The sequence below is a fragment of the Petaurus breviceps genome, unplaced genomic scaffold (assembly GCF_028583685.1).
Source record: "Petaurus breviceps papuanus isolate PSGF00001 unplaced genomic scaffold, PetGlider_PUasm1.0 79, whole genome shotgun sequence".
In the NCBI taxonomy this organism is placed as follows: domain Eukaryota; kingdom Metazoa; phylum Chordata; class Mammalia; order Diprotodontia; family Petauridae; genus Petaurus; species Petaurus breviceps.
The window spans coordinates 15,436,059-15,453,259 of record NW_027186523.1 but is presented as its reverse complement, the minus strand read 5'-3'; the positions used below and the strand labels follow the sequence as shown (position 1 = coordinate 15,453,259).

The window sequence follows — 17,201 nt, the reverse complement described above, 5'->3', positions numbered from 1 at the left end:
CTAACGTTCAACATGAAGGTATTTGTAGAATCTATATTTGATTACACACCGCTATGGGAGGGAGGGGGAGAAAATTTGAAACTTAAGAGATTATGGAACTGAATGTTGTAAGCTAAAAGTAAATAAAAAGACATCAATTATTTAAAAAAAAAAGAAAAGAAACATCGTTAGAGGAACTGAAAATACCAGCAATGCCCCTGCAAGCACCAAAATCCTCAAGGCTGGGTCTAGATTAGGTGATAAAACCATATCAGAAAAATAAAAGTGTAAATATGATGGTGTTTCCACAAATGTCACCAAACCTTGTAAAAATCAACAAGGTAGGCTTGTATCGTGTACTGAGTGATAGGATCACCAACAGTGAGTTTCAGTTCTTTCTGATACCATAGAAGGATGAGTAGCAAATAAAATGCTTAGAAATAAGACAGCTGGCCTTGCAGCTGGACTGCCCCACTCCCAATGTTGTTGTTGTCTAATCGTTTTCAGTTGTGTCCGACTCTTCATGACCCTATTTGGGGTTTTCTTGGCAGAGATATTAGAGTGGTTTGCTATTTCCTTCTCTAGCTCATTTTATAGATGAGAAAACTGAGACAAACAGGGTTAAGTGACTTGCCCAGGGTCACACTGCTATTAAGTGTCTGAGGTCAGATTGGAATTAATGAAAATGAGTTTTCCATTGAGCTGTGTAGCTACCCTCCCCTGCTTCCCTAATACCTGGCATAATTATGGAAGGGTGGGAATGGGCACATGCATTAAAGGAGTTATGTTAATAGCCAAAAGAATCAGTCAAAGTTTCTGGTGTAAGATCATTTGAACATTCTTTCCTTATGGAAAAAAATTGGGACCATTCTATTTTTCTGGGTTACTATAGATTCAGTCATGAAAAAGGATAACAAATAATATAGAGAGCTCAAATGTAACAATTAAATCAACAAACGATTCCCAAAAGCCTACTATGACCACAGTACTTTATGATCTGTCTAAAAGGCAACAAGTTTATCCTGTTTCAACTGTAAAGTTTCCATGGCAATAGACCAAACACTTGATTTGATATTCCTTTCCACACATTTAAACTCAAGGCAAAAAAAAAAAAAACCAAACACCCAACAACTTAGGTCATTTAATTTACGCTGACACTCCTGAGCTGCCGCCCTGTTATTTCAAATCTGGAAAATCTTTTGACACTACCTCCAAGCAGACAAGATTTGGTGTTGCCACAAAGCGTGTTCCCTGTTACAGGAAGTCTTCACTTGAAAGATAGAGAGCTGCTTGTCCGAGATGTAGAGTGCACATCTCTCCTCAGGCAGGGATTGGCCCAAATGACCTCTGAAATTCCTCTCTAACCAGGGAGACCTCCTTCCCCCATTAAACAGCCACAACACTAACCTGATGTTTTTAGTCAGAGAATGGCCTGTTTGCTTGTAAGCTGTGTGTGGCTGTGGCCCTGACACTTCACTCTTCTGCATCACATTTTTTTCACTTATGAAATGGGAATAACCATGTCTACATACAACATTGATGCAAAGATTAAATGTTGGGGGGGGGGTGGGAAGAGGAAGGGAACAAGCATTTATTGTCTACTATGTGCAAGGACACTGTGCTAAGTGCATTTAATCCTCACCAAAACCCAGGAGGTAAGTCCTATTATTATCCCCATTTTACAGCTCAGGAAACTGAGGCAGTCAAAAAGTAAGTGACTTGCTCAGAGTCACACAGCTCTCTAAGGCCACATTTGAACGTGGGTCTTTCTGACTCCAGGCCCAGCACTCTAACCACTCTGTTGCCTAGCATATGTAGATGTGAAAGTTCTTGTATATGGCAAGACATGATGCAGATAGACAGTATCCCAGTCCTTACTCTTTGGTCCTTGCTCTTTTCCTGTAAATGCTTCCTGTCAGTTTCTTAATTCCAACTGCTATCAGTCCAGAGATAGGACATCTCATCCTCTGTCTCTTCAGGCAGAAGAGATCCTGAAGGTGCTGCCTGGGTATCTAAGGGAACCTATCAGCCTGACCAGCCTAGCCCATCTTTAGTTATTGAGATAGGGGGTTTTGTTCACCCTGGATCAATGAATTTCTAGAGACACACATGTTTCTATAAAGAAAACAAACTAGTGCCTGGTGGTGATCTAAGCAAGTAAATGGGGCTGGGCTTCTCTCACCAGAACAAAATGGTAAGAACAGAAACAAACCAGATTTAAACAAATTAATCTACATAAAAGCTTCTCCCTCCAAGCTATTACTTAATACAACCAGCTGTCTCCTCATTCAGAACTGAAGCTAGGGGCCTATCCTCAAATTACAATTCATTTGTGGAAAGCCTTTTTGAATTGTAGAATAACTAGTGTTTAAAGGTATTATTAGTCTTGAGCAATTGGCAGTTAGTTAGGGAATGCCTATTGTACCTGGGAGGATTTGAAACTGCCCTAGACTTTAGATTATAAAATCTTGGAGCTGGACTAGACCTCAGAGTTCAACTAATCTAACCTCCGAACCAGTCTTTTGCAGAAACCCCTTCTTATAGCATCCCTGATAGATAATAATCTAGTCTCTGTGTGAACACTTCCAATGACAGCGAGCTCACTACTTTATGTTGTTGTTGTTCAGTCTTTCAGCTGTGTCTGACTCTTGGTGACAGACACCATTTGAGGTTTTCATGTCAGAGATACTAGGATGGTTTGCCATTTCCTTCTCCAGCTCATTTTACTGACAATGAGGAACTTAGGCAAACAGGGTTGAGTGACTTGCCCAGGGTCACACAGCTAGTAAGTGTCTGAGACTGACTATGAACCCTGGAAGATGAGCCTTCCTGACTCCAGACCCAGAACTCGATTCACTGTGTTACCCCCCTGCCTCACTACTTTATAAGGCAGTCCAAAGCATTGTTAAATGGCTCAATCTCTTAAAATACTCTTCCTCAAGTCAACAAGCATTATTTATTAAATACATACTAGGTTCCAGACACTGGGGTGAGTGCTGAGGATACAAATAAAAGAAAAAATAGTCCCTGACCTCAAGGAGGTCAGAGTGCACAGGGCGACACAACGTGCAAACAGCTAGAGGCATAAACTGGAAACACGATCAGAAGCGAGGTGCCAGCACTAAATGAGACAGGCGCTCAGAGCTCTTCACCTGCCCTGGGCCTCCCTCTCCTGCTGCCCTCACATCCCCGAGACAAGATGCTAAAGGTAAGCCAACAAATCTGGTCATGACCTAATATTTACACGTTAAGTTGACTCAGGACATATAGGATGTTGTCAAGAAATAAATTCTCATGACTCAAATATCAGTTGACTCTGAGCAGGTGAATTCCTCAAAGAGATGAATGTGGCTGCAGAAGGAAGTCATCGACTGTAATGTCATGCCAAGGAAAGGCAACTTCCCAAGGTTCAGAATACCAGCATAGGTGCTCTCCAATTTATTCAGTGACCAACCAAGAACAGAGAAGATCAAAACATGACATCATTCCAAATACAGCATTTACTAAATGTGATTAAATAATCTCCAAGGACTACCCCACCCCAGGACCTTCCAATCATTCAATCAATTACAAAGTCCCTGGTCTAAATACTTCTCCACCCCTAGGCTATACCTTCATTTGTCAATCACAGAGCACAAAAAGGTCAAAAGTTCCCCACCCCTGGATCTCAATTGAATCTACCCCAGAGTTACATCAAGTTTAAACACAGCACTTAATACCCAAATGGAGGTCTTTTCTTCATCTTGACAAGAGGCAAGTTCTCAGCAATCTTAGTTCCTGGGGAGACAAGGCTTAGCAAGGCTACAAGATACATTGCCAGTCCCTTCATTAATTCATCCTCTGTCTGTAGAACAGTCCTAGAACCCCTGAAAACATTAGCAAAACCCTCTCCCAGGATTTCTGTAAACATACAACAAGAAAATCCTTCTTCAGGGCTTCTGAACCAACAGAAAGGTTCCCAGACCCCTGCAACAACAGCACTGTCCTTCACCAGTGGACAGTATTCACTCTCTGTCTGCAGGACAGTCTTAGGGCTTCTTAGCGAACAGCCAGGTTCCAGGACTTCTTCAACAGGTCTGTCTTTCACCAGTGGACAAATCTGGCAAAACAACATCAAAACAGACAGACAAAGTACCAGCAAAACAGCCATGTCTCCTCAGTCCTTGGCAGCTCCGGGGGCAGGTCTCAAAAGTCCAGGGCAATTCAAAGTGGCTCCCAGCAATCCTTCTCAGTCTCTCTCTCTGCCTCCACGTGGGTGCTGCTTCCAAAAAGTTCTTCTGCCTCTCCCTTGTCTCTCCAAATCTACATCACCAGCTCCTCCCAGTTCAGGACTTTCTTTTCACATCAACAAGTCCATCCCACAGGTGGGATTAACGAGCTCTGGGTTTTAACACAATCAATTTGAAAAACCAAGCCAATACAGGGGAATCTTTAATTGCCATTACTATCACATCGACTAATTTAGACTTTTAAAATATGGACGGAAGAGGTAAGGAGGGACAGGTAACTGAGGATGAATATAAAAGAGCAGCATAATCTTATAAGAAGAGTGCTCAAATGCTCAGGGACGCTCCAACCCTGAAGGAAACACAGCTTGCAGCGAGATCCAAGAAAAACAAAAAGGCACCATTAAGTTATATTTAAGCCGTATTTAGCAAATAAGATCAAGATCAAAGGAGGGTTATGAACATTGCTTAGAGTAGATTCCTCAGTGATAGAGATGACAGAGAAAATGAAGAATTATTCAACATTTATTTGCTTTTGGATAGAAAGCTCATTAAGAGTCAATAGTGTGACATAGTAATTAAAAACAAAAAACTAATGCAATTAATTGAAGATGAATTTCCAGGATGAGAGAAGTTATAGCTTTCGTATGTTTTCACTTGGCTGAACCATCTGGTATGGCATTATAGCTTTAAATTAGTTTATTTAGTACTATCATTTCTGTCATATTGGCATGGCCCAAACACAGGTAATTAATCAATTAATATTTCTTCAATTATGTAATTCTTTATGTTAAGTTTCATATTTTTATATGTATTTAAATACATGCAGTCCTAAAATTCAGTTTCTTATACAATCCTACTTTCTTGTACATTGAATTAGTATTTGTGATGATTATTAAATTCAAAATATAAAAGCAAGATTTTTTAAAAAATAAATTTTACTAACCAAACCACATATGGATATCAATCAATCAATAAACATTTATTAAGTGACTACTATGTGCTAAGTCCTATGTTAAGAATAACACTGACAAACAGGATGGTTTTCAGAGAAAGGTGAGTAGTATGCTTGTTAGGATTTATAGGAGCTGCCTTCCTGAGCTAAGCAAAGAGCTCTCTAGGGAGACTCAAATGCTCTGTGCCTCCCCATCAAAGAAGACCAGTAGGAAGGGCTTTTGCCCTTTAGCCTGGTTCCTGCCAGCAAGGTGTTTGAAATTCAACCAGCCGCTAACTCTCCAGGTGTTCTCCCCAGTACAATTCGGCAGCAGTCACTGAAACTTCCTCTACATATCAAGCCCAGACTCCAGGCCTCCCCTTCTTAATACCCGGTCTCGCTTGGCTCAGATAAGAAACCTATAAAGACCCATTGGGCTTGACTGACTTGGTCAGCCCTAATCTACCCCAGCAGTTCAGATTTTTTCCATCCTCCCTGATTACCCTTTCTTACTGTATTTCCCCATCAACAAAGCTTGTTTAACTTCCTGCTAACCCCTGTATTGTGCTGTGTTCTGTCTTATGGTGCTCCCCCTCTCCTAGCCACAACAGGTTTCTCCTTGGAAACATAAGCCATTAATCAAGATGGAGCTAATGGTCTTGGCAGCCTCTCCTACTTCCCAGTCATAGTTCATGGCTAGATCTGATATATATCCCCCAGTGATAGGAATTCCCCACATACAACAGGGCCAGAAGTAAGGATTTGCCCTGATCTACCGGTACATCCCTCTTGGCCTCTTTACTGAATTGTAAATGGCTTGTAAGAAAGATTGCCATCCTTCCTTGTACTGGAATTTGGGACCCTGCACATCACTCAAACTACACGAAGACTTAAGTAAAAAGACTGAAGGGCAGCTAGGTGGTGTAGTGGATACAGCAATAGAGTACTGGGCCTTAAGTCAGGAAAACTTGTATTTCTGAGTTCAAATCTGTATTTAGATATTTCCTAGCTGTGTGACCTTGGGCAAGTCACTTAACCCTGTTGGTCTCAGTTCTTCATCTGTAAAATGAGCTGGAGAAGGAAAGGGCAAACCACTCCAGTATCTTTGCCAAGAAAACCTCAAATTGGGTCACAAAAAATCTGTCACAACTGAACAATGAAAGGAGGATTGAAAACTATGTCATATGAAAAGTATTTGAAGTAACTGGATTTATTGGCCTGGAAGGGGAAAAAAAACTTAGGGAGGTTATGATCAAGTCTCTAATACGTAACTGATTGCCATAATGCTAGAGTTACTGAACTTGTTTTGATCTGACACAGAGGGCAGAACCAGGGCAGAAGAGTTACAGAGACACAGATTTCAGCCTCACATTAGGCAAAATTGCTTAATTTTCTCTAAAAACAGAACGGGCTGCTTCAGGAGATAGCAAGATCCCTATCACTGGAAATCTCTGAATGGTGTCTAAGTAACTATTTGTCAGGTACATGATAAAGAAGGATTCCTGCTCGTGTCAGTTGGAATACATAAACTGTGATGCTCCTATGATTTTCTGTGTTACAGTCAACAAGACAAGCCCCTTGAGATAAGAGTGAAAGACTAAGAAGGTCATTTTGTCAAGGACAGACCTGAAACTGACCTCATGACAAAGTCACAGTCACACAAGCCTCTGACGTACACTGTGTACCTCAGGCAGCTTGCCACACAACATGCGGAAAAAGATTTCCCCCAAATTACATGCAGTTTGGAGGAATGGACACATAGACACACAAAGAGTCGCCCAGGTAACCGGATTCTTCCAAGTTTCCTGGCATTGGCACTAAACAGTCACCCCTGGCTCTCTCTCTCTCTCTCACAACCATCATTTAAGTGATAGTTTAGGGGTCTTTCCTCCCCTTTATTTTACTATAAGCTGGCTAAGGCTGGAAGAGAGCCCAGTGCCCTTACTAGAGCTATGGGCAATATCCTACTATCTGTTCTCAAAACTCAACTACCTTGCATTTGTAGTTGTGAGAGTATTAATAATTCTTATTTAAATTTCACAAAGTCAACAAAGATCCCATCGATTGGGGGATGGTTATCAGACTCGGGCTCATGAATGTAAATTAACATTATTGCACTGTGCAAAATGATGGACACAAATACAGAGAATGTGGGAAGACATCTACTAGCCGAATCAAAGTTAGATAAATAGAAACAGGAAAACAATACATATAGTTTCAGCAATAATGTTGAAAGAACAAACAGCAACAACAAATGAAAGTGAATGCTGTAATTATAACCAATTATAGCCGAAGCTAGCCCCAATTAAAAGATGAGAAAATGTTCCTCCTTCCGTACTTTGCAGAAGTGAGGAACTATAGATATGGGACATTAAACATACTGTCAAGAGTCGGCTGATGTGTGGAATGGTTTTGTTGAACTCTTGATTCCTTGTTAGAGGCAGCTGGCGGTGTAGTAGACAGAGCAATGGGCCCGGTGTTAGGAAATATCAGTACAAAATCTGACCTCAGGCACTGACTAGCTGTGTGACCCTTGGTAAGTCACTCAAACTGTCTGCCTCAGTTTCCTCAACTGTAAAATGAGAAGCAAAATAGCACTACCTTTCAGGGTTGTTGTGAGGATCAAATGAGATAGCGTTTGTAAAAGTATTTAACATAATGCCTGACATGTTATAAATGCTTATTTCCTTCCCTTTCCTCCTTGTTACTTGGAATGATTTTCTGAGAAGAGCCAGGAGAAAAAGACATATTTAAAAATAAAGGTGATTTAAAAACAAAAGTTATTAAAAATAAAATTTCAAAAAGCTGAAAAAGATAATTTTATTGATTTAGAATAAATGGTGAGGGGGTCTCCTTTGGTGGGCATGTACACATACCTGGGAATAGTCCCAAAACACTACCAGGAAAATCTTCATACTCTGAGAGTATGATAAGCAGACCCAGATCATCCCACTGTGACTGGCAGCTCTACCAGAATCAGAAGATAAACTTCTAATATTTTTTTAAAGGGCAAACTCAGCAGTGTATAGAATTGAGGCTATCCAGTGAAGGGAGGTAGGTAGCTTGATAAGTCTAGAGCAGGGGTAGGGAACTTGGGGCCTCCTGGCCTTCTTGGGGTGTGGCCGATTTGCTTTACAGAACAAATTCTTTTATTAAGGGGATCTGTTCTGTGAAGTTTGGGTTCAGTCAAAGTGTAGCACTTGAAGACCTAAAGGGCCACATGTGGCCTCGAGGCCACAGGTTCCACACCCCTGGTATACAGCTTCCCCTTCCAGTCACTCGAGACCTCAGTGTCCCCTCAGTAAAAAGAAAGAGTTTTGAAGTAAGTGATCTCTAAGAATCCTTCCAGTTCTGTGATCCCATGTGTCTCCTCCCCTGCCTTTGTGCTTCATGTTTCCATTTTAACTTGCTGAAAATCACTTTATGTAGTACCTTCGAAGTAAAGCACTGGACAAATCTCATCCTAAGTAAATAATATAACCAGAGTTATAAGTTTCAAAACCTAGCCCAAGGGGCCTCACACTGAAGTTCACAGTATGTGCAGTGCCTGGGTCACAGGACTGGGAGAACCAACCAGCATACTGAGTACCTAATCATACAGACTGAGCTCACAGAATGCAGAAGTCAGACTCCTGGATATCCACTGCATAGCAACAGCCGGCCACAATACTTATCACCATTTTTTTTCTTTCTGTGCTCTAATATCTACTTAACCAATAAAAAATTCATTCGTGGACTATTTTCAGAGCAAGTACAAAGACATCCTTAGTTTGCATTAGCAACATCTAAGTGGAGTACATTATTCACAGTGAAACAAGTAAATCTCTCACATTTCAGCAATGTAGGAGGATGGGCAACCATTCAAATAGCTATAATTGGATGAGAAATTGACTGGAACTTCACTATAACACTATTTGCTTTAAAAAAAAAAAGATAAAGAAAAACCCCAGTGATCAGAGTATGACAAATCTATTCTAGCCCTAAATCAACTAAATCCTAAGGATGTTTAGTTACAAAATGTACCCCAAAAGGATTCATTATAACCTGGTTTCACATCAGTTCTAAAGGAGCATACAAGTTTATGTTCTTATAAGTCTAGGCCAAGCCTGATTCATGTCAATCTGATGATTCAGGTTTGGTATTAGAACAAAATAAGACACTTGGAAGCATTCTAGCCATTAACAAAAAGAGATCTGCTTAGCAATAGTATGGAAAAGACATGAAGCACAGATACAGAGTCAACTCAATTGACCCTATCTTCTCTGCCTCCATATTTGCCATGGTGGTAGAAAGGAATCAAGTTGGAAAGAGCAGCTCCTGATTGCCACAAGGTAGCTTTTGTACCCAGGTTTTTAGGAAGTTATGCCAGGAGTTCAAAGTATTTTAGCTCCTGGAGCTATTAAGTCTTGAGGATAGTTTCAATACCTCTTAAGAAAAAACTAGCCTCACCTGACTGGGGTGGCTATTGCTCCTCTAATACCTTCCCTAATATATGAAAGAAATATAAATATTTTATGCCTCTTAACTCGTATAGAAATAATTTGGAGTGGACAAAAAATTGATTCAGAAAATGTTTCCTTTTACTTCTCCCTTCGAAGTCCTTTCTTTGTTATTCATTTCTTTAAGAACAGCCAGAGGAGTTCTAGAAAGATGGCTAAATGAATGGTTACAAGTAAAGTAAGTTCTGCTTCATGCCTTAAAAACAGAAACAAATAGAACTAATAAAAAAAAACAGAAAAGTAGAGAAAGGGGAAGAAACCATCATAGAGAAAATTGCCTTGCAGGAAAAAAAATGAAAAAAAAACTTAAAAAATAAGAAAAACCCCACTACAATGAAGAAATATTATTGGGGTAAAATAAAGTAGAAAAAGTTCTCTGAAAGAAAATATCAATGCAGCAAGACAGCAAGAAAGAGAATAGAAATAAAAAGGTGAACATGCTGCTAAATAGTCTCGAAAAACTTAATAAATTAGTAAATTTCCTGAAGAATAGACTAGGTCAAATTAAAGACAAAATTGCAGAAGCTGCAGAATAATGAAACTAAACTTAAAAACAACATAACTGGAAGAAATAAGATCCCTGAAGTTGAAGGTAAAAACTTGAGAGAACCAAGCTCAGCAAGACAAGGTAAGAGTGATTGGTCTCTCAGGAAAGAAATCAGAAACAAGGAGTCTGGGTACCATATTTCAAAAACTCATACAGGACAATTTCCAGAAGTACTGAAAACCTCAGGATGCCACTAGAGATGGACCTGAAATTTAACTCAACAAAAAGGAAGTCAGCTAATAATAGCATAGAACACTTACTTTGGAGTTAGAGGACCTGGATGCCAAAGGTCACAAAGACATTGACAGAGGTGAGATTTCAACTTCAGCCCTTTGACACCAAAGCCATCACTTACTCTCCATTGCACCATAGTAGAGAGTAAAATAAGGATACTTCCTATCATTCATTGTTTGACATAAGTCTAGATGTGCTGACTATCGCAATAAGATAAGAAATAGAAATTAAAGGAATGAGTATTGACAAGAGGCAAATATTACTAGGTACAAGGGCAATCCAATGTTTTACTTAGAATACATTAGAGATTTAGGGGGGAAATCACGAAAATAATAGTTTTAGCAAAGTAGTAGGATACAAAATAAATCTACAAAACAATCACCATTTCTATTACTACGAAAAAAGAGAAATGGGTAGGAAGAGAAATAGTATTTAAAATAATTCCCCCCAAATGCATTGAGAGGTAATGCTATCTAGTGGACAGAGAGCTAGCCTCATAGCCATGAAGACATGGGTTAAAGGCCTGCCTGTTACACCTACTGATTATGGGACCTGAGCAAGTCACTTAACAAGCTGACTTCTTAGGCAACTTCCTAATTTGCAGAACAAGGGCTGACCTACTTTGATAGAAAGTTTCCTCAAGTAATAATTCCTAGTAGCAATGAAATCACAATTCCAGAACCCATTTCAACATGGGAGTTAATGGATAAGAAATATGCAAGTTTCGTTTAAATAGTTTTCTGCCCTACTAATGCTAGCTACTACCCACCTTCCAAATTAGACCAACTCCAGTGGCCAACCCCAGGATGAGCTAAACCAGGCCACATCAGACCTTCTAGGTTCTCAAGTTAGGTCCTTTGACTTAGTCATTCTCTGCCCATCTCCTGCTCCAGTTAGCCCAGCTGTTGTTGTTGTTCATTCTTCATCCTCAAAGAGAACCAATGACATCAGGAGGGTGATGTCTTGACTTGCAAGTGAAATGGATTTAAGTGAGGTAGGGCTGTGCAGTCATCAGGCCCGCTCTCTCCTCCAGTCATCAGAGTCCAGTGGCCAGACGTGGGTCGGGACGCCTGGCAATGGCCCAGTAGTTAATGCATCTAACTAGACCTCCAAGGACCATGACAGGGAAGAGCTAAATGTCTTGGCTCTGAATTCCCTGGGGTACCCCACTCCCTCCTCCCTGCTTTCTACCTCTTGCTCTAAATACCATAATTAAATCAACATTACCAGGGCTTCTGGAAATGGAGTGTCAGTGGACTGTCCTATTTTTCAATTCGTCATCCCCATGATTTCCCAGGCCAAAACATCCTTCTGGGCCCACCATTACCCCATGTCCATAGTCTCCTCCTATTAAGATATAAACCACTTACAGGTAGAGGCAATTTCATATTTATATTTATACTTCAATGTCAGGGCTTGATACAATAGCCCTTGACACATAGTAAGCAATTAAAGAAATATGTTTTCATTCTTTCATTAAACAACCATTTTCATGACTTTTTTTTTTTTTGCTTAGGCTCATTATTAATCAAGGCAAAATAACCAAGGGTCCCATGGCATGAAGTTTCTTGGTTGGGGGGGAGGGGCAGTAACCACAATGAAACCAACTCCATTTATTTCTCCAAGGAGAACCTATGAGCTATCCTTCTACTTAATAGCAACATCTTTAGTATTATTTATAGCAAAAAATTTAATCAATATGATTCAATTCAACCAGTGGTATATCAATACTCTGCTTATAGGTGGCATAAAAATTATGTGATTATCTACCTCTGCCTCTTCCAGTACCCCTCCCCCCAACTTTTATGAAACAGCAAATTATGGAAGAGGCCCATGTATTAAATACAGGAGAAACAAATAGTCCTTTTGCAAATCAAACAACAGAGCAATTTTTACAGAAATAAAGCAGTATCCCAGAAGTGGTAAGACTTGACTCCTGATTGAATGTGTGAAGTGAGGAAGAGAGAAGAATCAGCAATCACTGAGAGTATGGTAGTATCCTCCACAGAGATGGAAAATTTGAAAGAAGGGCAGGTTTAAGAGGAATAAAAAAGGGAGTTTTTAGAAAGGCAACATGGTACAAGATAAAGAACATGGGACCTAAAATCCAGCAACTTGAGGGCAGGAACTGTTTTTGGCTTTTTTTTTTTTTTTGCTTTGTGCAGCAAAGAGTAGGTTCTTAAATGCTTGTTGACTTGACCTGAATTAGAATCCTGACTCTGTTATCCATTATTTGTGTAACCTCGGACAAGTCAATTAACCTCTTTGTGCCTCTATTTTATTATCTGTAAAATGAAGAATTAGGCTAGATGACTTCTGATATCCCTTCTAGTTCTAATTCTATGATCCTATGAGTTAAATAATTAAACCAATATTCAGTGTGCATGACTGGGCTGTGCTAATATAGTAAGAATAATAATGGTTTCCAAAATAATCTTCAAATTTTATTCTATGCCAATCGAAATATCAATGAAATAATTTCTAGAATTAGGAAAAATTAAAATAATAAATAAAAATAAATCTAATAAAAATTCTTAGGGAGCAACAAAAAAGCCAAGATTACAAAAGCAAACAACAGAGGGAAAAGTTGAAAAGAAAGCATGGCATTACCAAATTTCAAATTATATTCTAAAATAGTAATTATTAAAATTATCTGAATTGTATTTTTTAAAAGATGAAAGTAAATTGTGAAACAAGTGGAAATGGAACAGATTAGACAAGATTTAGAAGTAAACAAATAGTAATAGTCTATTGTTCAGTAAACCCAAGTATACAAATTATTGGGGAAAGAACTCATTATTCATCAGGATCTACTGGGAACACTGCATAGTAACTTAATAAGTTCCAAAGGTATGTACAATAGAAATATAAAAAACCACGTCATAACAATTTAAAGGAAAATAGAAGGCTATATCTTTCACAACTCTAGATGAGGGGAGAAGAATTCTTAGCTACTTATGACAGAGGCTGTGATAAAAGACAAAATAGATTTTCTTAGTTATATAAAATAAAAAGGTCTTGCAGAGATAAAAGTAATGCCACTAGGATAAGAAGACAAAATAATGGACTCTGAAGAAATCTTTTTTTAAACATCTGTGATGAAAAGTATGATACCTAAAATTTAAAGGGAATTAACAAATCTCTAAAATTAAAGACTATTCCCTAAAAGCAAGTGACCGGATATGAATAGGCAGTTTCTAGAGGAAGAAATTATCTTCCAACTATAAAAAATCCAAAAAGTCTGATAATTAGATAAATATAAATTAAAACAACTCTGATCATGCCCGTACATTTAACAAATATGGTTAAAGATGGAAAAAGTCAATGTTGCCAGGTCCGTAGGAAAATAGGCACCACTGTTATTTTCACAAGAATATTTACAGCAGTATTAATTGTGATAGAACAAAAGTGGAAACAAACTATATGAGCAAAAATTAGGAATGGAAAAATAAATTTTAGCATATGAATGTAGCAGATGATTATTGTACCTTAAGCAATGATAAATAATGAAAAATTCAAAGAGATGTGGTAAATCTTATTAAAGCATATGCAGTGAAGAAAACAAATCCAAAAGAACAAAATGACAAACAACAAAAGGAAACAGGGGCACGAATCAATTATAACTCTTCTGTATTGTTTTACTTAAATCTTTTGGGAAAGTTCACTTTGTTTTAGGGTTGTTCTGTGTGTGTTTGTGTTTGTGATGATAAAAGAAAATATACTGGTTAACAAAAGGCTCAGGCTTCAGGCTTCTGACTGCTCAACAACATGGCACTGTCAAAATCCTGTCACTTGCTATCTCTGAATATCCTCTTCCCTGGCATTTTTTCATTATTAATGAAACCAAAGGTGGGAAAACTAATCAAAGCAGAATTTCAGTGACACAAACCTGACACTGACTTCTGGAGTCCACATCTGAGTGGATACCAAATGCCTGCAAAGGGGAGTACAAGAAGAATGAAAACTTATTTACTTCATTTAGTCCCCAAATCAATGACTGACTCAAGCAAAGATTTAGGTGACATGCTTGATTAAGCAGCAAACCAGCCAGGCTCTGAATCCAGCCAGGTGCTCTTGGTGATATCAGTCCACTAAACACTCTAACCAGGATGGTGCAAAATACTCAGAAACAGCCTCTTCCTCAACGTCACTTAAAGCATTGGCCAAATCCAAATATGTGCCTTAAGGCTAATATGTCACCACTGTGCTTTTCCAGCTCCTGGCACTGGGAAATGAATCACTTAAATGTATGTTAATATCCTTAAATGTTTCATTAAAGTATCATCTTCCAATTTGATTATAATATACTTAGAACAGCTTGTTTTGACCAAATTCCCTTCTAAACAGTTATTTAATTTAGTCTTCCATGGGTCTTTGGTGAGAACTGAGAAAGCCTAAAAGCCAAACAAATAAACAAAAAAACCCTATGAGCAATTTGTTCTCTAATGTGGAAGTGACATACCATATGTTTATTCTTTGAGTCAATAAAGGTCAGAACATGTTATACTGTCGTGATTAACATACTGTGCAGTCTGGTACTTATGGCAGCTGAGTGTGATTCAAAGGTTGCTGTTAATCTTCAAAAAACAAGAAACAAGCGAGGAAAAAAAGTGCTCATCCATAATGAATGTATGGAGGTCCCAATGTGTTTTGGGAAGCTAGAACATTTATTCTAAAATTGCTTCTCTTAGTAGTTGGCTGATTTTCTCTAGTAGACCTCCAAACCTAACAACTTCATTTGTTGTTGTTTAATTTTTTGTAATCTTTTTTGTTTTCCTATCACCTTCATTTATGACTATCTGCCTCCAGCCTCCCCTTATGCAGACAGCCACCTCTCCTAACCCTAACAGAGAAAAAGGAGTTTAGCAAAACTAATCAATGTATCAACCAAGGCTGATCCTATATATAATGTTCCACATCAGTCTCCCACCTCAATGAAGAAAAGAAGTATATTTTCTCATCTCTTCTTCAAAGCCATGTTTGGTCATTATAATAGTATTAAAATAAATAGCATTCAGAAGGGTGGCAGGGTCTTCTTCCATTTATAACAAATCACTGTGCTTATCCAGAAAACCCAGTAATTTTCATTGGTATTCCTGATGTCTTTCACAAAGACACCTTTAAATTTCCATTTTCTCCAAAAATGATAGTATGATTACCATATAGTGATTTGTTTCTCTAACCCAGTCAAAAACTGCTGCTAGGGAGATGGGGGTGAGAGGGAGGGTGGAAAGAGGATGGGAAAGGGGAAACTGTGTCAGGCAAAGGACTCAGCTAATTGTATGGTATTAGACTTTCATTGGCTTTAGGGAAGATTTGAGACAGGGCTTCTTAACTTTTTTCATGTCAAGGATCCCTTTGGCAATCTGCCGAAGCCTATACAACCCTTCCCAGAATAATATTTTTAAATGCATAAAATGGAACATATAGGATCATAAAGGAAACCAAAGATTAGTAGAAATAAAGATGTAAGTTTTTTCACAGACACCCACCCTCTCTCAAGTTCATCCATATAACCCCAAGGTTTGTGGACCCTACCTTAATAAGTCCTGCTATTTGGGGACATGAACTGTCTAAAAGTACAAATGAATTCATTCAAAAAGCCATGGAATGTTAGAGTTCTGTTTTATATTGAAGATCAGAAATTATCATCCTAATAAGAAAAAAACCCTAAGTATTTAGCCAAAGACCAAGAAGTCAATGGTCAGGAGGGTAAGAGAAAAATCAGTGTTCCCTCTCTCTAGGACCATGATCCAATTGTAAAATCCACCCTGTCCCCACTCCTGCTTCTATTCGGCTTAAGTGACTCCATAGCTTTTCCTAGCCCCTACACAGGTATTCTCACTCCCAGAGCCCAATTACATCAGACCAGCAATCCAAAGGGATCAAAGAGATGGAATTCTACAGCACTTACTTTCTCAGAACAGCAATTTCATTCTCTATGCTGCTTTCCTTGCCCTTTAGTGCCTTCTTAGGGATACATTTCACTGCAAAGAGTTTTCCAGTTGCTTTTTCTTCTGCTAAAACCACTTCAGAAAATGCACCACTGTCAAGAAAAACAAAAGAGAGAAGGTTCTTAGAAACATGAGAAACACAGAAAACATACCTGGTTTTATAACAGTTCTTTAAATTCTACTGTTTGATTTTAGATAGTAGCCATAAAAAGCCTAATGATAAGTTTCACTGTTACTTTTCATCCTAAATTAAGCGCCCCACCCCATCTCCTCAGTTCTTTATGGAAAGAAATGTATACGTACAAAATATAGCCACAGAGAAAAACATGATTGTTTGAATATGTTTGTGTCTGAAACAATGCATGTGAATCACCTATAATACTACTTCATGTCCACCCCTGCTGGACATTTTGCTTTAATACTGAATCACTTTTGAAAAGCATTAAAAACAAAACCTTTCAGAAAAATTTAAAGCAGAAAAAAAGAACACTGGATCTCATCAAAACTTCCAAGGGCTTACCCTCCTTTAGCTAGCTGGAAATTAATAATAAACCTTTTCACTATGTCAGAAATCCAACCACAGAAAATGTCAAAGTGTCAATTCTCTGAGAAATGTGAGAACATAATATTTTAAGTATGGGTAACTCCTAATACAGATAGGGGTTAATCAATTGGTTAGCACGCATAGAACATTTCTTTTAAATTCAGTCAAGCATCAGGTGAAATACAAATTGCCAGAGGTACATAGAAAGGCAAAAACAATCCCTGTACTCAAGGAGCTTACATTTTAGTGATAAAGACAATGGGAAAAAATAAACAAACAAACCT

The 17,201-nt window shown here is 38.5% G+C and overlaps 1 protein-coding gene and 1 pseudogene across 1 annotated transcript in view; one reads left to right on the top strand and one right to left on the bottom strand.

Moving 5' to 3' along the window:
* LOC138175841 (glyceraldehyde-3-phosphate dehydrogenase-like) overlaps window positions 1–17,201 on the top strand; it is a 303,386-nt pseudogene that overhangs the window by 37,179 nt on the left and 249,006 nt on the right.
* Window positions 1–17,201, bottom strand: part of CAMK1D (calcium/calmodulin dependent protein kinase ID) — a 482,788-nt gene that overhangs the window by 284,880 nt on the left and 180,707 nt on the right. The window contains exon 2 of the mRNA XM_069106410.1: window positions 16,334–16,465. Within this exon, the coding sequence (XP_068962511.1) occupies window positions 16,334–16,465 (132 nt within the window). The remainder of the gene's footprint in view (window positions 1–16,333; window positions 16,466–17,201) is intronic.